General features: G+C 38.8%; 1 protein-coding gene across 26 annotated transcripts in view; it reads left to right on the top strand.

Moving 5' to 3' along the window:
- Positions 1-22,347, top strand: part of kcnma1a (potassium large conductance calcium-activated channel, subfamily M, alpha member 1a) — a 145,069-nt gene that overhangs the window by 97,856 nt on the left and 24,866 nt on the right. For 5 of the 26 annotated variants that reach the window (XM_039782986.1, XM_039782988.1, XM_039782982.1 and 2 more), the window contains exons 11-20: positions 72-177; positions 545-627; positions 708-777; positions 1,753-1,908; positions 2,422-2,531; positions 2,670-2,738; positions 7,708-7,794; positions 7,894-7,970; positions 9,372-9,380; positions 21,753-21,846. In XM_039782986.1, the coding sequence (XP_039638920.1) occupies positions 72-177; positions 545-627; positions 708-777; positions 1,753-1,908; positions 2,422-2,531; positions 2,670-2,738; positions 7,708-7,794; positions 7,894-7,970; positions 9,372-9,380; positions 21,753-21,846 (861 nt within the window). Of the gene's footprint in view, positions 1-71; positions 178-544; positions 628-707; positions 778-1,752; positions 1,909-2,421; positions 2,532-2,669; positions 2,739-4,680; positions 4,693-7,707; positions 7,795-7,893; positions 7,971-9,371; positions 9,381-13,195; positions 13,370-17,288; positions 17,322-17,684; positions 17,766-21,752; positions 21,847-22,347 lie in introns of all 26 variants that reach the window. The other 21 variants (XM_039782987.1, XM_039782984.1, XM_039782983.1 and 18 more) reach the window with 14 other exon arrangements.

Genomic DNA, 22,347 nt, shown 5'->3' with positions numbered 1-22,347 from the left:
ATGCTTGGAACAATGCACAGGCATTGTATATGAGGAACGCTAACCCCTCTCCTCTTTTCTCTGTGTGCTAGTATTTCCCCTAATCTTGAGCTGGAAGCCTTGTTCAAACGCCATTTTACCCAAGTAGAGTTCTACCAGGGATCTGTTCTCAACCCTCACGATCTCGCCAGAGTGAAGGTACAGTCAGTTACGGGACTCTTGGAGAGATGAAATCACGTAACATTATAGATGGTTGTTGAATTTTAAAGTTTGACTGATTAAGAGCAAAATTACATTTAGTAAATCATTTTAAGGTTTTTCGTTTTCAGTAGTTATAGAGAGCAGAGGAACAGTGCAGGATTCATTTTGTATATTAAACAAAATGGATAGACACAGAAGAGAAAAGAAAAAGGGAAAAATAAAGTATGAGGCACTTTTATCAGAAGTATGACTTATTGGAACTGGCCAAAGTTAAACCCACTAATTTGTTTAATTGTATGTGAGAAAGACTTGTGTTAAGTACTGACATGTAAATATGTCTGCTTCTTTGGTTCTCTTCACGAAGATCGAGTCAGCAGATGCCTGCCTAATCCTAGCCAACAAATACTGTGCAGATCCTGATGCTGAAGATGCATCGAACATCATGAGGTATTGTATCCTCTGGACTTTGAAATCAGTCAAAACTAACAAGATAGGGTATTACATTGTGTCTGTTTTTCATCTTCTAGGGTTATTTCGATCAAGAACTACCATCCCAAGATCAGAATAATCACACAGATGTTACAGTACCACAATAAGGTAAGCTGTTTTGGTGCCCTATGATATATAAGATGTCTTCACCTGATCTTGACTACTCTCTATTCTCTCTCTTAAGACAGAACATGTATAACAGGGGTTAACCCAAAGAACTGTGTGGTTTTAGTAGTTGGTTTCATCATTGGATAACTCATAGCAACATTTGTCATACGGGTGACCACTCACTTCATTGCCCACCTGGTCCCTTGACTTCAGAAGGACATGTAACATAAAACATGACAATTCATGCAAATATGGACCTTTTTGATTGCTATATTTCATGGCGACTATCATGAAAGTTAAATATGTTACTGTGTTGGTTAACATTAAAGTAAACAGGTATTTTTAGACATATTGTTATATAATAATTTATTTTTTGAGACATATTGTTATATAATAATTTATTTTTTGAGGAAAGAATCACTCATTTATGGTAGCATTTTTGAAAATGACCCTTAAATTTAGCCTTACACACAATTGTGACGCTCATCGACACTTGCACTGGGGCACCATTTGTTTCTGTAAATGCCAAATGAATGATTTATTATCAAATGACTGCCTTCTTAGCACATTCAACATTGCTTTATAATAATTTAAAGGAAAAGTTCAACATTTTGGGAACAATTTCTAAAACTAACAATTTGCCATTATACGAGGGATTATGCCCTGGTCTTCTTGCCTGGGCCAAGTAACTTCCTCTCACATCTGCTGGTTCCCTGGCAACTGCCACAGAACCAGGCTAGGTGTCAACCCATGTTTCCAGTCTTTGTGCTAAGCTAACCAGCTGCTGGCTGTAGCTCTGTACTTACCATCCAAACATGAGAGTGGTAATTGAGCTCCTTATACAAAGGAACTTTCCACCAGAAAGTGTATTGTGTAAAGTGTAAGTGTATGTGTAAAAATATTCCTTTAAGAAATATGAATCATTTGCTTAGTTTTCTGTATCTTGTGACCTCCTCTGTCTGTCATGTGATGAAGGCCCATCTGCTGAACATTCCAAGCTGGAACTGGAAGGAGGGTGATGATGCTATCTGCCTGGCGGAGCTGAAGGCAGGCTTCATAGCCCAGAGCTGTCTGGCCCAGGGCCTGTCCACCATGCTAGCCAACCTCTTCTCTATGAGGTCCTTCATTGAGGTAACACAGAGGACAATATTAACTTGCCTTGTGTCAGTCACTCACACTGAACAGACTAAAGTAATATGGATGAATGAATTCTCATTGCATTTTTGTAAATTAGATGATTTATTCAGGGATTGAAGGTGAGGTTACTTTAAGTGGATACAGTAGGTTCCCTGCTGACAGATGGACTAGATCTATCAAACACAGTACGTTCCCTGGCAAAAGTTTGACATCTTTGTCCAGAGAAAGGGGTCCATTAAAGTGTTTTCAGTCGTCCTGGCACATCATATTTTACTGTGACATTTCATATGGAATCTGTTCAGTGTTTCTGTGAAGAGGTGCTTGTCTTTATCAAAGCACTGTTCTCTTGTCATAAAGATGATGGATCAGCTTATAATGACCAGGCTGATGTTTTGCGGCGGAACATCTGCAGACCACATTGGGCCGCTATTGGAAGAAAAGCAGTGTTGCTTTTTTTCTTCCTTTTTTTATCCTCACGTGAGTTTTCCATGCTTGTTTTTTTGCCAGATTGAGGAGGACACATGGCAGAAGTATTACCTAGAAGGGGTGGCTAATGAGATGTACACAGAGTATTTGTCCAGTGCCTTTGTCGGCCTCACCTTCCCCACTATCTGTGAGTAAGTATCACTCTTTTCTCACTCAGCAAGCCCACTGTCACTGGTAGGTATATCTAACAAGACGAGATGTGCATTTCAAAAGTCATCAGTCATTTGCTTATACACTGCTGTCCTCTGATGAATGCACATGTTTTACAGGCTGTGTTACGTGAAGCTGAAGCTGTTGCTTATTGCCATCGAATACAAGTCTGAGCAGAGAGAGAGCAGGTTTGTTTATCCATCTCTACCACTAACATCGAGTACAAATGTGTTAAAAGCGAACTACTGTGTGACTCGTTTCAAGTGGATCTTCTGATAAACTATCTTATATTTTTCCCCATATCCTCTTTGCAGCTTTAATACCAGTTGATATTCCCATTACATTAAGTTGGTGAATGACACTTGAATGCTAGCATGCCAATTTGACCATTTGTACACACAATAACACAATGAGAACACACTCAGAGAGCACATACCTCTGCCAAGTCTGCACAGTCTTGAATTTCTGTTTCTTATTATAGTAGAAACTATAACTTTCTTAAGAAACTCAGCAAAAAGAAATCATGGATCTGTACCAAAAAGTAATAACTTAATAATTGCCCTCATGGCCTAACATTCCTCAAAATGTTATTGAATTTGCATACCTTTTTGAAACATCTTGTTATATTTTGGCAAACAAGTAACTGCTGTTACTGACTGTATGTCGTTGGTGGAGATAACAACATACAGTAGCTACAAGTCTGATTTGACTTAGTTATTCAGGAATAAATGTAAAATATTTGGTTGAAATTTAAACTTGGTTTCAGTTATCTCAAGTATGAGATAACTGCACTGGAATGACAAAAAACATGTTTTGTCTTATTTTGATTATATTGTGCTATCAATTCAGAAATACATTCACACCTAAATAACAAATTTGCTGCACATTATTTCATGTGTAATTTAAATTTCATGTTTTTCCTTAACTTGATTCTATTGTGTCCTTGTTCATTCTGTATAATAACCACTAACTCTACATCAGTGTCAGTCTTATCACCAATAACAACATTAAGTACTATTTCTCTCTTGCCAAATCCCACCCACCCTTCCCTATTCACGTGTCAAATATTTTTGTGTACTGGCATGGCTGCATTGCAAATGATGGTCATTTTGACATTACAAGTTAAACCCAACATTAATTAAGTGTGTACATATTTGATCCTACACTAGAATGTATCTCAGTGCACAATTGTTTTTGTCTGTGGTCTTAATTCTTTCAAGCTAGTTTAAGTTATTGAAATACTTTTTTGTAATGATTTTGATGACACCACAAAGGCAAAATTGTCCTCATACTTACAGCTCTTTTCTAGAAGATGTACTGACACAATTTTCACTGCGATTTGAATTAATCGCACCATTGTCGAAAGATAAACACCTTTAAAATCAAACAGTTTTTTTAATTAAACTAACTTTTTTTTAGGTGCATGGACCTCAACATCGGACTAGCATTAAATAACTGAATTGTGTGTCTGTACAGCACATAGACTGTTAATATTAATGGACAAAGCATCCGGTTCGGCAAAGTGCTGCAAATACGGAAGTGCCTTAAACCTGCATTCTATCTGAATTCCAGCAGGGGGCGACACGTGCGGTTGCAAAAGGAGTTCGGTTTCTGTAGAAGTCTATGAGAAAGTGCTCCACTTCTCACTTGATTTATTACCTCAGTAAACATTTTCATAATGAGTTTATGGTCTCAATCGCTAGTTTTAAGTCTTCTGCAATACAGAATGATGTTCTGAAATGAATTTTTTTGAATAATGGTCTTGTTGATTTTAAAATTGGCGATAAAGCAGGGGGTGTTTTAGGGCGTGGCTATCATGTGATTGCTAGTGAAAGTGTGTAACGTAAAGTAGCTCCTCCCTTACTTTTCCCTCTCGTCTAAAATCGTCACATCCGCAACCAGGATGGCTGCGCCCGTAACGGCAAACTCAACGACTCATAGCAGATCTCCACAAACCAATGGGTGACGTCACACATGCTCTGTCCATTAATATTAACAGTCTATGGTACAGCACTACATGCTGCTGCCATATAAGGTGTACCTACTAAATAGGCAAACATTATCATATTCTCCTCTTCTTTTATGTTCATGATAACTGTTTGATTTGAGATTCTTTCTTGTTGTTTGCAGAAGCCGAAAGCGGTATGCCCTCTACCTTATCTTACGTGCAAAGTTCCACCCAATCTCCAATCACCACTTTAAAGCTTCTGACTTTGGGAGTTTCCCCAAGGATATTTTTCCAAACACTATCTCACAGGCCTCTTTTTCTAACTCTTTTTTATGGTGTCCCTTGTGCTTAATGCACTAACTTCTTTGCAGGCAAAGAGAGGATAGATAAATTGGACATGTTTGTAGTTCTGTTTCTTTGTCTTTGCTGTTGTCAGTGTACCAAGGCCAAACGCTCACCCTCACCATATCTACCTCTTATGTGATCTTTTCAGTTTTGTCTTTTACCAGTCCTTTGCTTAGTTTATTTCTCTCACTTTCAGTTATTTTTCAGTGTCACTCAGTTGTTACTCTACTGTATGTTTGCTTTGCCAAGCAAATTATTCCAAATCAGTACTTCATGGTTCTTTGACTTAGAATCAGTGAGGAGTTTGTTGTATACACATACTGTATCTTAGACCTCAGATGTGGTGTTGATAAGCACTTATAATCTGTTGTTCTACATTTTGGATTTAATTTTGAAATAAATTGACTGATTATCCGCCATTGCTGTAGGCAGTGGCTGATATAATAGCATGTCTTTTTCTTCATGGTTTTATTACACCAGCAGCACCTCACCAACCTTTGTTTTTTTCCATCATTTCACACACTAGGAAAGGCATGGAGCTGTTGAATTTGGATACCATTAGGTTTATCCAAACTGAAATTTAATTACCTCAGCCTACAATGTTCACAAGTGCTCCACATTTCACGTTTGCATTCCATCACCCTCATGTTCAGTGCTAAATGTATATCCATCTGTGCATGTCGGTACGTCTGGTTTATGTGTGATTACCTCAAGAGGGAGACTTTGTGTGTGAATGTGCGTGAGCGTCTATGTACAGTCATCCCTGTGCGTCTCTCGAGTAGATGTTCTTAAGTGAGGTCACTTCCTGTCAGTTTGGTGTTTGAGAAACAATCCAACTGCACAGAAGTTACTGCAACCGTCTGCATCTACGTACCTGTCTTTATATCTGTACTGCAGTGGCTATGCCTTTCTGTTTGAGTATTGTCCTCTTCATGCTGTATGGTAACTGCATGCTATGACACTATCACATAAGGTGTTTGATGCTTGCCTTGTTGCTCACAATATGAGGTTTTGATGCTTTTTAAGCTTCTATTCACCAGTTTGCCCCGGACCGAAGAAACATGTCTTGTATAGAAACTCCTGTACAATCTCAGATTTGGGCAGCAATGTTTGTGGATGTCTTGATTTGATCTGTTTCTGTCATTTATTTTCACTAAAGAGCATGCCAGGCATAACGCCTGTTTACTTATCTGGGGGCCATTCAATCTGAGTGAATGTTAGATGCTATTATACTTATTGAAAAGAAAAATGGAAGGACAAAATCTGAACTGCATGACTGGTGCAATTTGATCACAGCCCGATAGGTTTATGGATTCAATTGCTCCCTTTAATATTTTTGTTCATTTTCTCCAATGTAGCCTTTTCCAGAGCCCAGAGGAAAGATGTAGGAAGATGTTTTCTCAGATATACTACTTTACTTCTGCCCTGAGTCTATACAAATAACATACTTTTTCAAAATTAGTAACTAAAATGTAACAAAATAGTTATTAAAAATTAAAAGATTTGAATCAAGTTGGTAAGAAACACGTTGCCTCAGCACCGACAGTAGTTTTGTGAGCCATATGATAAATATTATAATCACAAATTGACAAAAGTTTTAGTTTAAAATAGATTAAATGAAAAAAAGAAACATCGATAGTTCATCATCTTTCTTCTGTGCTTGTTGTATTTTGAAGGAGTGTGACCCTTAAAGGTTTGTGGGTTCACTGTTTTGATTTCTTAGTTCACACTCACATCATTGATGATTGTTGCCCACAGGTAACCATTAATGACCAGGGTGTGTGTGTGTTGTGTGTGTGTGTGTGTGTGTGTGTGTGTGTGTGTGTGTGTGTGTGTGTGTGTGTGTGTGTGTGTGTGTGTGTGTGTGTGTGTAAGCGTACAGTATGTGTGTGTGGTGTCTACTCTTTGTCTCAGTCTAATTAATGGGGAATGATACAGCCAGTCACTTAAAGTGCTTAGCGTATTAAACTCATACTCCCACTCATAATAAAAATGGTTTGATTAACATATCCTGTGATATTTATTTAAAGTGCAGCTGTTGTTCAGCATGCCCTAATATTTTTTAATAGATGTGTCTTTTGATATAAGTATAATTAATATAATATAACATTTTAAGTCAATATTGACATTGCTGGACATGCATTCGAGTTATTTTCACACTATAATTCAATGGAGCACAGTCCGTACTGATTTTAATGTGGGTTAAACCACCTTTGGACTTTAATTTTTCCTAGAGCAGTCATATAGACTATAGCAGAGTATAGTCTGAGTATCACTGAGGAGAATCAGCCTAGTATCGGCAAAAAAAAGAGCTGTTCATTCCCTTGCATCCCACTGTCAATTATTAACCCAGATAACAACTCTTACTGTACAATCTCTGTACTACAGCCATGTCTCAGTGGCCATTATACCTTTTGTTTTGACTAGATGACTGTATTTGAGTGCTGACACTAAAACCACTCCATAGCCATAATTTTAATTCTTTCTGCCCTTGTCTCTCTACTCATATACCTCTCTGTAAAGAAAAGAATTAAAATTCAATGTGCGATCATATTGTTGTACATTCTGTCCATCCATGTGAGTATCACATCAGCAAATTGCCCTAAATCAGATGAGCAGGTGTGTTTATGATAACATGTAGGACACAAACCAAGCTCTTAAAAGATTAGCAGGGATGATGTGTTGAGAATAATGCAAAAAAATAAATAATAAAAAACAGATAACAGATAAGCGAAGTGCAGGTCCGATTAACGGCTTCAACAAGTCTGTGTACCATTCCTCTTGATTAGCATGTTGTGTGCATGAGCTGAGTGTTGTTCAGATGTTAATGAGCATGATGTGTCTTTTTTTTTTGATTTACCCAGCATCCTCATCAACCCGGGCAACCATGTCAAGATGCAGGAGGGAACGCTGGGATTCTTTATCGCCAGTGATGCCAAAGAAGTAAAGAGGTAATCTGGCCATCCTGATGAACAGCTGATCACTAATTATGTTAAAATAGGTAGTTTGATTATTCTCAGTGCTGAACATTTTTACTGTGTCACTTTTAGGGCATTTTTCTACTGCAAAGCTTGTCATGACGACATCACAGACCCTAAGCGGATCAAGAAGTGTGCCTGCAAACGACGTGAGTAGCTGTGCCTTTATTTCCCCCCATCGATACCCCTTCTTCCCTTCCTCTCACTCCAAAACCTTCCTGTGGGTCTGTCTGTCTTATTATACTTAAGGTATTAATAGTTTGAACACTAATATAATACCTCTCATTGTGTCATTGTTCTTCTGTACCATGATACTGTAGCTAATACAGTATATGTTGTCACACCATTGAACCCTTAGGGAAGTGTTTATAATGGTTCCATTTGAACTTCCATAACATCCATTATGGTATGATTATCACTCATATATGTGATTTGTTTTTTCTAAGTCAAAATGTAGGTGTTGTCATATTTGAGCATGTTTTGTTTTTGGTTAAATCACTGCTTTATCTACACAAACTGCGAATGTATAGTAGTTAATGAAATTTACAGAGGTAAAAATGAATGAGAAATCTACAGTATAATTGAAATTGTATTAGTTGACAGCTGTACAGACAAAAAAGAAAAAAATCTACAGTGAGTTTGCATACTGTAAATCCCACTATCCTATTGATGTTTGAAAGACTTATTTACATGAATGCATATAATGTAAGTCCTTATCCCACTCAACATGAGAAACCTAAATTAGATATTCAGTATGAACCAGAATACTAAGATTTATAGCTTTTCTGCCTGAGGTAGTGAGCTTTTCTCTGTAATATTTAAAATGTTAGTGGATATGATCCACTATTATATTCAAATGTAATTTGAGAGTATTGAGCTCAGTCACTGTGCTCTTTGTTAAATTGTTAAATTTTAGACTTTTTTTTGACAATTTGCAAATGCTCCTGTCAAATGGATAGTTTCCCCCTTTTGTTTATACAGACATAACATTACCATTAAGGCAGGGACAGCACATGAATATAACCTGACCTAGTCACTTGTCAGGACATGTTAGCTACTGGACAAATAATTCAGGTGAATATCCCATATTTCCCCAAATGTCACAGACAATTACAGTAAGCAGCCTGTTACAGAAAAAGCCTGGTTTTAAAATCCACACCGACCATTTCCTTCTTTTGTCTGTGTCATTTCAATTATTCAGACAATCTCTTTCTCTCACAGCTCAGTAGAATCAACAGGCCTTTCAGACTCAAGTTTTATTTAGATAAACCGTTGACTTCTGTTTGCTTTCTTTATGTCTTAGACCCGGGTGATGGACATAGAGTTTATGTTTTTATCTTATTAGTTTCCAACAAGAGAGTTGCATTTAGAAAGATGACAGTTCCATTACTGCAATGGAAGTCTGTCTTAAAGTATGTTCTGTTCTATCATGTTATGTTCTCTTCTGTTGTTTTCCCCATGTTTCTGTATGATCAGTGACACACTTTTGATGTATTTCCTTCCCTGCTGCCATTGGAAAACGACACTTTATTTTTACTGCTCACTGGTAGTGATTTATTGTGAGTAAAAAGAAAATGGCTGTACTACCCAGAGTGCAGTGCAAGTGTTCTTTTTTTTCTCCTCTTCAGCAAATAGTATACTGTATCTATGTTGCATGTAACAGTGTAGCTTCTGCATCCCTCTCCTCGCCTCTCATTTCTACACTGTGCTCAGACTAGACCAAAACCTAAACCGCTGAAATCAAACTCACACCAGCATCAGGCCTCCTCTTCATAGGCCCAGTCAGCTGATGCTCTTACTAGTTGGAAATGACAATTAAATAGAGTGTGACTTAATCGGATGTGGCCGGTGAGCTCTACAGTTTTTCCTCACTATTTGATCATCAAACCAAACTCATATTTGGCATTTGGAAGCCAATCTGCTGCAAGTCTTATGTCATTACCCATGATTATCCTCCTTATAGTGTCATGCTCCAAGAAGGTACAGAAGGAACGTAATAAAAATCTGAGATGTTTTACAGTAATCATAGATTTAGAAGAGCTAACGCAAGTGGAGGGAAATTAACAAGAACCACTGAGGTTTAAATTAATCTGTTTTCTGTCAAAAGAGGTTTTGTGTGTGGCTGTACTTTCAGAGAGCAGAAAATGTCCTTGTGGGAAGTTCTGCAAATCCTAACGAGCTAGGATGCCAAAACACAATCAAAACAATCTGGTCTCCCCCTCGCCTCACTTCTCTGTGATCTCAGCCCCTTTCTAAACTCTGGGTGCTCGCCCTGCTCTGGCTGAGGTTTCAGAGATCATCAGTTCCTCTCAGAATTGAAATGTCACCTCACCAGTCTTGTGCATTTCAAATCAGGACAGTTGTTGGGCCCTTTTTTCTTTTCTTTTTTTTACTTTCTGCACTGGATGAAGTCCACTAGCAATACAGAATTAATTGTCATTGCATTAGATTGCCACTAGATGGTGGTATCATGCAAGAGTCATGTCCAATAAGACAGCATTTAAATGGAGATTTCTGTAGAGGAAACTTAAATCCATTGAAACCTGTTCAGCGAAAATGCAAGGATCAAATCTGTGTGTTTCTGTGCATTGGGATAATAAATGTAATCAAAAACTGAATCTGCAGTTTTACAAATGCATCTTCCTGAGTTTTTTTCATCACTTTGTAGTTCTAATGTTTTGTTTATATAATATGGTGTAGTTGGGGTTTGTTGAAGGCTGCTTGTTTGTGCAGAGAGGCTGCCTTTCCAAGGAAAAAAAAAATTGTCTTATGCACTTTTCTGCACTAAGCTACTGTGCACTGTGTTTGTTATCGCTCAAAAGTTCAGCTCTTGAGAACAGTATACTTTTTCCTTGCACTCTTGCTGAATAAGGAAGCCTTGGGGGGATACATGTATATCAGAATGGTGCATTCTTTGGGACATCCTTTGTATTCAACATAGCGACCTGATAGCTTATGTTTGAGTATATTGTGCCTTGGTGGATTAGAGGAGATGGTGACTGATCAAACCCACGCAGACAGTTGATCAGGGCAACCGTCATGTCTAATCTTTAATCAGGAGTGCCCTGAAATGGACACCTTATCATTCTAGGCCGAAATCTGGGTATTTGTGAAGTCAAAGACATTGTCGGTGTGTGTGTATGTGTGTGTGTGTGTGTCTGTGTGTCTCTTGTGTTTTCCATTATTCCCCTTCCATGCGTCAATGATCTACATTGTAAACATACATATAATGTGGTCCAAATGCCTAGGCAAAAACTCTGATGTTAAGAAATTTCAGCATGAAGTGATAGCCTCGCTGCACCTTGTCTGCCATACCCCCAAACTGTTTCAACACTGTGAACAGTTATCTCTGTACCTCCCCTTGTTGCTAGGACCAAAACTATGTTTTTTGCATGCGTATTACATGCTCATAAGGCACATGTGCATGCAACAGGATACAACAGTCCCTGATGCCTTAATCCCATGGTTTATGATCTGCGTTTCCCATTCTTTCCTTGGCCAGAAGCTGAAACATATTACTTCATTCAAGATGTTATTTTCCGATGTGACTCAGAGTCAAAGATGCTGAAAGTGTCTCTGTAAAGGTGCCAGACAGTATTAGTCTGCTGTCTGTTAGCACCTTGGTAATGAGAGAATGGGAACCAGGGACTGTTTCTGCCCAGAGTCACAGCAATCTAGATGTGCTACTCTGGGGACTTTCACTCCCGCTTCCCTTGGGGTTCAGAGCTTCACGCACGCACGCACACACACACACACACACACACACACACACACACACACACACACACACACACACACACACACACACACACACACACACACACACACAGCAACACACAACACAGACAGACAGAAAGTGGCTGCTTACACACATCCACATCACATCACATCCAGTCTTACCTGAATAAGAGCACCTAGTCTCCAAACTGGCAGTTTTTTTGAACGATAATTGAAAAGAAACATCAATTAAATACTTTGATACAATCATTATGGTATTGGTGTTGATCCTTACAAACATACTGTACAGTAACAGTGATGATGCAGGCATACTGATGGTATTTAGTAACACATTTCATTGTGACCTGCAATCCCTGACCTCCTTGTGTTTTAGACATTACATGTGACATTTAAATCAAATGCTAAAAAGTAATGTTGAAATGCATTTTCCCCTTAATTTTATCCAATGAGAGTGAATTTGGTCATGCCAGAAGAGAGACTCTCAATTAACCTACTTATTTGCAAGTTCTTTCCCCTGCATTTATTGAGTGAAGACAATTAAAAAATAAATAAAAGTAAATATATTGAATGACCCAGTCAGTATTTGTACCTGATAAATTTGAGCCATATGGATAATATGAGTTAAAGATTAAAAATCAACATAGTGTCTGCTTCTCAACCAATCAAAATCAAAACTGTCACTGATACAAACAAACCTGCTGTTACACAGTATATATCTACATTATACATTGTTTGTTTACATTAGAACCATATGCTACTGGTCATACCAGTAGCATATTGAGTGTAATGAACAGAACAATACTGCATTTGATTACTTATAAATTCAAAATTTGCATCTGTAAGAGGAAGAATGTTATTTCCTCTTTCAAATGTTACATAGTCTCACTTTAAATTGACATTGATTCACAGAAAAATGACAAACGTACATCCTTTGTCTAGACTCACCATTTATGCACACATGCACATTCGATTGAAGCTTCCCTTGGGGAGTGGAGCAGTGAAACTGCAGGTTTAATTATACAGTAGCATGAATTGGCCGGTCTAGCCAGTAGAATAGTGTAATGCCTTGGACAGAGCCGCTACAGCTGCATGATGGATACAGGTACGTGATCCACTCCTTTAGCCAAATGGACAGAGGATGTACAAATGTTTGAAACATTGTATGAGGTTTGCTGCTGAAGACATTGCTCATGCCTCTCTTCCCTGAATGCCTCCCTCCCATCTCTCCTTTCTCCTCACCCCTCTTTCCCACTGTCATAGTTTTGCCTTTTGACCTGTTACAGCCTTAGCACACAGCTTGACCTCTCCAGACTATGTCAATATGGTTGGGAAATAATGTGCTAGCATATGATTATTCAGTTATTAATATTGTTATATTGTAATGTGTTCAAATTTTACTTTCTCAAACACAAAGTAAAAAAAATCATTGGAGGACATGTTGAGGTTAAGTAATTGGATTTTTAAATAAATCTCGGTGCTTCGATTGTGTTAATTTGGGGCTCATGTCTGTGGGAGCAGGTGGCTAAGGCTTGCACTTTCTGATGAAGTTACCTTCCAACTTCCCCTGGATGAATATTTCTCCTTTGCCATTAACCTGCTGCTTTTCCTCTCCTCTCATCCCAAAACATGACTGTAGCCAAGATGTCCGTCTACAAACGAATGAAACTGGCATGTTGTTTTGATTGCGGCTGTTCAGAGCAAGACTGCTCTTGCATGTCAGGCAGTGTACATAGTAACATGGACACCCTTCAGAGGGCCTACCCACTTTCCTCTGTCTCTGTTCATGATTGCGCAACCACTTTACGTGCCTGTAAGTTACACCGCCCAACACATGCTGTTACATGTCTGTGGTGTGTATTGTACCATGCAGAGGTACTGTACGTGTACGTGTGTGTCTGTGACGTCGTCTATGTGAAGTGATCTGTTAACTGTGACTCCATAGTTTGTGTAGCTGTGGTGTACATGAATTTATTTATTTTTTATTATTATTTCTATCTATCTATCTATCTATCTATCTATCTATCTATCTATCTATCTATCTATCTATATATCTGTCTATCTATCTGTCTATCTATCTATCTATCTATCTATTTAGTTTATTTGAAGTCTTTATCCATATTTTTCACTTATTCATAATTTTCATTTGACACTATTTGTAAGTAGTATTTTTTATTATTTCTATCTATCTATCTATCTATCTATCTATCCATCTAGTTTATTTAAAGTCTATATCCATATTTTAATGTGACACTATTTGTTTTATTTCACAAGTGTCATATGTGTGGTGGGTAAGTGGTGGTGTGGCTCTGTGGTGCTGCTATACTGTACAGTACTGTAGGTGTTAGACATGTGGCTACCGCATGCTGCATCAGTCATGCAGTTGTGTGATAATATCACTATTGGATTTGATGTGTTTTGAACTGTTTAAGGTAAGATGTCTGTATGTATACACAAAAATGGAACGTATTTTTTTTTCTACGTTTTTATCTTGCAATTTAATGGTAATGTTTGTTAAATTATTGTCTTCTATCTTTAACTTGAAGGTCCTTACAAACCTGTTTTCAGTTTGTATATTTTTCAGTTAAAGCAGATTTGCTTCCGTTTCTTTTTTTTCTTTTCATTTTTACCTTTGACTTAACCTCACCGAGCAACTGTTTTGAGTTTTTTTTTTAGTTTCACTTTAATGCCGAAGATAAGAGAAAATCACATTTGAAACAGTGTTTGGAAGATTTCTAACACTCTTGCAAAGTCTGATAAATACTTATAGGAGTCCTGCACAGATATCAAAATGTGTTTTTATTGGTGACACTGGTTCAGGAAAGTAATTAATAATATCTCAAGCAACTGAAATGCCTTTTCACTCTTTCAGGCAATTAGAGAAGAACAAGAGCAAGATGAACACATGCAATTTTGCTCACAATTAACACTGTTTTTGGGACAGAAAGTCTCAAAAAGACAGGATAATTAGGAGGAAGGAGAACAAAAGGAAAATTGGGCTAAGAGAGGTTTTTTATGGTAAGAAAGAGGACAAGAAAATACACAAAATGAAAACTACAGAATAGCGATAGTTGGTTTGATAAAGAAAAGGTAGGAGGACAAAAGCTTGTGGAAGATCGCCCTTCTTTTAGATTTTCCTTTTAAGTGGATGGGAAATACTAAATTGTCAGTCAATTACACATGGAAGCAGTAGGCCTAGCTATCAAAGCCTTGGGTTCAGACATACAGATCTGATTTCCTTCTCAACATTCTCCCAGCGTCTGCCGACTCAGCCTAGATTAGTGTCAAACATGCCATGATGAGTTTGGTTTGGCCTCTTGTAGTTCGGCCTGCGCTGATATCCCTTGGTACCAATTACTGGCCATTACATGGTTACTGATCTCACTTCTCCCTCAACCCCCTGTAGGATTTCAGGAAAGCCTTCCTCTGTCTAAGATTTCTTTCCCTTTTTAACTCTGATTTTGTCTGAACAAAGTGAGTTTAGTAAAGGAGTGCATTGGGCTTTGTCAGTCAGGGATTGTTGGATTTCCTTTCCCCATTTCCTCTCTTTTTTTCCCCACCACACTGAGAGGGTAAGACGTCTTTATCCATCGTGACTCCATGCTCTTGTACATCTGAACCAGATTTTTCTAGCCGGAGCACTTGGATAATTGATTTCTTGGATAGCAGTCTTTAATTTAATGCACCCTGTGTTCTGATGCAAGTCACATTCGGACCACACAAATACACAGTGCGACACAGACACATCATTAACAGTGACGTAAACATTATCTCTGTGTTGATAAATATCCATTTTTAATAAGGACTCATTCAAGGGGTTTAGTGAGTAATGTGATGTTTGGTGAAATAGATAAACCCCTTAGATAACTAATTAATTGCAGTCTTCTGTTACTCATGATCATTCATATAAAAATGCTGCAGTTTTGTCAGGCAGTTTGGTCGAAGACTTTTGCAGATAAAAGATGGAAAAATTGAACAGAAAAGGGCAAAGGCAAGCAGTTTCTACCACTTGTGAATAGTTAAAAATATAGTTCAAAGCACACGTTAAATAGGTAGGTAGGTGAGGGTACGAAATAGAGTTCCCCTTTGTGTGGTTGTGTATACTGATTCTTGTCTTCAACTACATAATTTTTAAAGTATTAACCAAAAGTTATTCTGACTAGTGCAGCTGAACTAGACATTTATTTTTGGTTTGTGTATTAGTTGCATATGGTCTATTTTTGTGACATGACCATCGTCGCAGTCGGCCAGCTTCCATCAATGAGAAAAGCTGGAGACATGACGTGTTTTATATGATGGAGAGGCTGAAAGCGTCTTTAAAGCTGGGCTATGGACAAGGGTTGGAGACCCAGGGCTCGGAAGATGCTTTCGGCTAGTCCATGGCCTTCTGGGCTGTGTGTGTATGCGTGCATATGTGTGTAACTACATGCACTACTATATCTGTGTCTATGCATGTGTGTGCATCTGCATCTCATTGCTGGAGACCTTATCTATTCTGACACGTAAATTATGTTTGCATTTTCATTTTCCCAGCCCTGCTGGTCCATCACCAAACTTGCCCTGACAGCTCCTGTCCACCAGGCAGGCTTGGTCCCCCCCCCTCCCACCCCTCCTACCCTCTGTCCTATGCCGCCTCGCTACGCCCCAGATGCTAGCCAGTTAGTCTGCCGCCTCTGTGGTGCGGGCAGATTGCTAGAGACAGATGCCAGGGCCACTGTGAGTCCCTGTTTGAGGATCTATGTCATAGGCCAGCCCTGGGCCCTTACTGTGACCTTTACTACTGGAAGAGACTCTGGGAAAGAGTGGGGAGTGTCAGCAGCTCAGAGCTCAGTTCACGTGCACACTGTACCAGTACTTCTATCGGTACCAGTCTTCAGTACCTCCTCAGTCAAAGTCATGAACTGTAATTCCCAGATAATTAATAGTTATGGCATAAGAGGAGACCTTGGTCAACCCTATATAACGAACAACCCAAGATATCTAAAAGTGTAGCATTGAACCCGTGATTGTAAAAATTCCCTTTTTAAAAAAATAAAATAAAAATCCATTTGTGCAAGAGATGTGGATTGCATGTAACGATAAAGTGTCTTTGCATTTGTGCTTTGTTGGCGCGGCTGTTTTGAGTAGCGAGTGTCCGCTGTCTGTGTTTTGGACGTCTACATGCACTCAAGTATGTAGTTGTTGTCTTTGTTCCCCATGGTGGCTTCATTTGTTCTATCTACAGACCTGACAATGTTTATCACATTTAAATCAAAATGTAGAATGTCAAAGCATTAAATTAGTTTTTAAATAAGGAACATTTAGCTTGTTGAATCCAGTGGTAGATTCAACAAACTCTGTAACCTCAAATTGAGCTTTTTTGATGGTTTTTTTCAGCCATTAGTATGTCATTACATCTCATTACAGGCTTAGTACACTTTCCTAAAAGCATGGCTCACTCTGAGAATGGACAATACATTTCATTTACCTGTCTGCCTATTTTGTGCCATCGTGCCATACTTTAATCATAACTACCATTTGTTTTTTCCATAATTTTAATTATTTGTACCTTTAATTGATGGTTTATGCCCTCATGCTTTTCACTTTAAAGATAGATACAACCTCATCATAGTTACATTTAATATAATTTCCATCCACAGCTTATGTTGATGTTTCTATTTCCTAATGTGCCTGTTTCATTACATCCTTTCTCCCCCTGTGTGACCTGCCACTTGTCTTTGCATTCTCCTCAGCCAAATATAAGTATAATGGATATGTCAGATCACGTAAGTGTGTTTCTCTGTCCTTCTCCATTCTGCTCCCGCTCTGTGTTTAGACGTAGACCCCCTCACTATGTCATATAGTATTGATGCTCTGCTTTAGCATTTGCTTTGCTGTCCTTTATTCCTTTAGAATATTATGATGTTGTCTTGTGTCTTATACAGAGACAAAGCAAACACACAATTTAACCAGTGCTAAATTCAATGTTTACCTCAGACAGCGTTTTTTTTCTAATTTAGATCATTTTCAACATATGTTGACAGGAAATTGAAATAATGAGTTCCTAGTATTAATTACAAAATTATTTTGTGTTTTTATAATACCATGTAGTTCCATAAAATATTCTGTTTGTATTGTGCTGCATGTAGCAGCAGATGGCGCTACAACACCAGGGAACAGTGGAAGTCAGAAAGAGGCTGGCGTTCGATTCAAAGCTGATTGCAATTTAGGTAGGCCTAAATCTTTGGTAAATAATTGTTAAATGCATTCCTTTTTTACTCTTCTTGTTAAGAATAAATTTTAGTTTTGAAATGCTATTTGTCACTTCTAACATTTTATATGTATATTTTTATCCAATGTATTTGTTCTCATTAAGCATATTGATATTGAAGACATTTTTTGTTTTGTCTTTGAAATAGTGGCTGTCTCGAAGCAGAGACCTAAAAGGAATTGCAGCTGCCATCATATCAGTTTTAGTTTTATATTTAAAAAATTACAACGCATGGCGTAAAAAGCTTTTTCATGCAGTTGCAATGCAGCTGAAGAACAAAGCTTTCTCATGCAGCAAACACTGTAATGGCAAAGCCAGCTTAACTCACATACAAAAGTAAACACTCGTAGTTGTTATTCCTCTGCCTCATCATCCAGTTTTCATTGGGTCACGACGATCTGATAAGGCTTGCACGAAGGACAGTACCGTCATGTGATTAGCATTTCAGGAAGGGACAGTTGCCGTCTGGGTTGTTCAGGATGCACAGTGGACCTGCCAGGGCCGGTGAGCGTTCTCTAACGCTGCACGTGTTTGACAAGGGCCAGATGAATCCAGGAACTATCGGTGGCGCCCAGTAAATCAAGGAGGCAGCTGACGGCTGGGATAAACGTCTGTTTATCGCCCAGGGCCACCCAAGCATGCTCTATCCTCCAAACCACCAACCAACCAACCACCCTTCTACCAAAGGGAGGAACAGGGCTCCTCCACTCCCATTCAACTTTACAACCAGTTCAATACATGCAAACATACGGGTTGACTCCGCAGCCTCAATCAGATTGTGTGTGTGTGTGTTTGGTGGGACTGCTGGGTGAACATCAGGTGTATGTGAGTTTCTACATGCACAGAGTATTTATTCTTATATTAGACACTGCAGGTTGTCTCTGGACATACTTTAATTACTAGTCAAAGTTACAGTAAAAATCAGTGTGTTTGAGAATTGAATGACTGCATCTTTAGTCTGGAATCAATTCCTATACACAATCCAAAATGAATTGTTTTAATGTTTAATGATACAATGTTTTTAAATAAGGAATATTTTAAATTATTAGTTCTAGTTTTATATTTGTTGAAGTAAAAGCAATGTGCTACAAATTATGCCTAAAATAAAACTGGATTTGAGTGGCTTTAGCCAAGCCGTGTCTCTGCTTTGTTTTACCAGAAAGTGTAGCGCAACTGAGACAACAGAGAGACTTCTTATTAATTCATGTTTGTCACAAATGCAAAGTAATTGTCACTGTGAACATTTCAGTCAGAGCGTGTGCCAAGTACATAAGAGATTGTTGAAGTTTCAACACCACTTTTAGAAAAAATAAAATGATAAATGATTCCTGCTTTTATAGCATGATTTTTTGGCTTTCAGAAATTATTTAAATGAAATGAGAAAGATTGCAATCTTTTTCACAGAGACGTGAGTGTTTGATCCTTATACAGGCTTTTAATAAATTATCACTCATTTATTTCTCACATATTTATTTCAAGTCAAGTACAGTAAAATTATGAATTTTGTTTTAGGAGATTTCCCCTGAAATCTCTGATAAAACAATTATATCATTTAAAACAAATATAACAAAAAATAACACTAGTTAATTTTCTACAGTTTAACACTATAGTTTAATTACTAACTAATTCATGAGCATTAATACAGACTTTCTCACACTTTTTATTCTCCATTGTTTGACAGTAATGGATGAAGTTAGGCCATCTTTTCAAAAGCGATCAGTTAAAACCACTGGCTGCAACTCCACCTCCATCACCTCAAATGCATTCCTTCCCAACAACTTGCACACCAACCAGGACCCCCTGTTCAACCCTGGCAAACTCAACATCCCCCTTGTTAATAACCGTAAAGGAAGTCTGCTCCCCATGGGGCCGGGGCCTGGGGCTGACCCCTCGCAACTGCGCCTCAGTATCTCAGGTCCTGGAGACGTGATGGCCAGATCCCTGGCTGAGAGTCGGCTGAACCGCGCCCGCAGTCTGCCGGTGAAATACCGCTACCACCCCCGTAATGCCATGCTGCTCAGTCACAGTAGGCACTGTAGGTTGCCCCCTTAGCGGGATGCATCAGTCAGTAACCCCGCCTGTCTCGTCCCTTCATTTTGTCGTGTTTGCTGCATGACGGTTCACTCTGTTGGAGCTGCTTCTGCTGTTGTTGCTCCTGCTGCTTTGCACGGATTTGCCTGCTAGTGCAGTGGCTGCTGCTGTCTACATTGGGTGACTTCCATACTGAGTGCTAAAATGTGAATGTAGAATTGACACAAAAGAGTTGCTTATCAGTATTTATTTTCAGAAATGTTGCAGGAGTTGTGAGTACGTAGGATACGTAGCTGAAATATAAACTTAAGTTTTTAATTATTTACTGTAAAAGATTTTATTACCCAGTGGCTGGGAAGTATTTCATTTTATTGTTGTGGGTGTAACTGAGAAGTCTTATGGTTTTACTGTCAACTAATTAAGTTTAAACCAGTAGGACTCTGTCTAACAATATGGCGAGGAATGCATATTTTCTGATGTGTTATTTTCAAAGTGCATTAGAGAAAGAATTATTTGTAAAGTGGAAAGTACTTGTGATATTAGCTATTCCGAATGCCCAATTGCATAAAGGAAATGTCATAGAAATGACATTTTATTAGAAGGCAAAGTTATATTTCTTATCTTTTATTAGCAGAATTACGTGACAGCCTAGGACGGGTGCTCCGACAGTAATGAATTTCCACATGCTTGGAAGTCACGTCTTGCAGCGTGCACATTGATTTGCACTAATATCATGCTGTGTTACTGATTTCTAACCAAAGGACTAATATGGGTTTGAAGTGACGTGCATTTGGCATTTGCGCTGGGAGAGTACACAGTGGATAAGAGCATCTGGGTGCCTGTCTGAAAGCTCTTAAAACTCGCAGACAATAGTGAAGATCAGACTACTGTTAGCTTGCCTGAAATCTTCCGACGATTGGGCCTGGCCTCAATCTGGCTGCTCTTTCTCGTCCTCTCTGTCTGACTGGGACTCAAGCAAAGTTTAAAAAGTAGAGTTTTTTCCCCCCACCCCATTTCTTGACACAGCAAAGCAAAGTTGAAAAGGAGCTGAACTTGAATCTGATCAAAATAATCTTAAAAAAACATTGTGGCCATGGTAGCTTACTGCAAATGCTTTACACCGAAGCGTCAAGAATGGACTATTAAATCAAACATAAATAATTAATTTTTCATTTAAACTTTTAATACTGGTCCTGACCTTCTAATGGAGGACGATGTGTATTTATTAGCTGCTTTCGATATTCATAGTCCTCTAATTTGTGCCTTGTCCTTAGTGATGTGTGCTGAGTGCTAAGTGTTCTCTTGGCATGGAGGTAGACCTGTAGAAGCGCCATTGTGCACTTTGGATAGAACTGGAATAATGGGGTGGGGTTCCCATAGTTTGGTTAAAAAAACAACCCATTCGAGATCCATCTCCATAACCGTCATTTATCTCATTGTCATTGCTTTTGCCCGTGCCCCACTGACAATGACAGTCTGTACCATCACATGGCAATTAATGGCATAGGTAAGCATGGTCACTCTGATGCAGACTGCTAGAGGTCCAACCACCTGCACATTTTAGTAGGTGTACCGAACAGATGCAGTAGTGTATTACTTAAGGCCATGTAAAAGTGCACCTCAGAAGAGACAAAATATCGGGGTTTTGGGATTTGAGCCTTCCGTAAAAATTTTCAGGTCTTACTTTTTTTTTTCTGTGGTTTTCTTCTGCCTTTCTCAGATTTACCATTGTCCGTTACTAATGCTTTTTCTATATTTTCTCAATTTGACACTGAATTATTAATTATCCTTTTCTTCTGTTCATTTTTTTGTTTGCAATGATTGATTGACTGTTGGCTTCTTTTTTTCATGTCAGGTCCACCACACTTTCCCAAACATCTGTCTCTATTCTGACATTCTGTGCATGTGTTTGCAGTCGAAGACGAGCATCCATCAACTCTCTCGCCCAAAAAAAAGCAGCGCAACGGAGGGATGCGAAACTCACCCAACTGCTCACCCAAAATGATGAGGTAAGAGACGCTGATTTTTTTTTCGCCTTCCAGCACTTCAAATGGGGAGTGTGAGGAAGTCAGATACAGGGAAGAAAGGAGGAAGGAAGGGATGGAGGGATGCATGTGAGAGATACTTCAGAGGCGGATGCTGCTGATGGTGAGATGGTGGGAGTTTGGATGGATGGGAGGGGGCAAATTAGGGGTGGCAGAAGAAGGAGGTAAGAAACTCTATGAGAGAAAGAGGAAGGAGAAGTGCCCTGTTAGGCAGTGGCTGTTTCGGATGGCATGCTGTCAGCTGTTAATGACAGAACTGAAATAATATTTCTGTCATGAAAAGCGGCTGTGAGGAGCCGTTTGAAAACTCCTCTGGCTTTAAAGTCCCAGCTGTCACCTCCGGTCTGGTCCACACGTGCTCCTTAAACAATGCTGGCACTAATGACACCAGCAACCAATCAGAGAGACCTGCATGGTTACTTTGCCCTCAGGCTACTCCTCTATTGTGGGAACCCCTGTGAGTAC

The sequence above is a fragment of the Perca fluviatilis genome, chromosome 19 (assembly GCF_010015445.1).
Source record: "Perca fluviatilis chromosome 19, GENO_Pfluv_1.0, whole genome shotgun sequence".
Lineage (NCBI taxonomy): Eukaryota > Metazoa > Chordata > Actinopteri > Perciformes > Percidae > Perca > Perca fluviatilis.
This window is presented reverse-complemented; position numbering and strand designations above follow the sequence as displayed.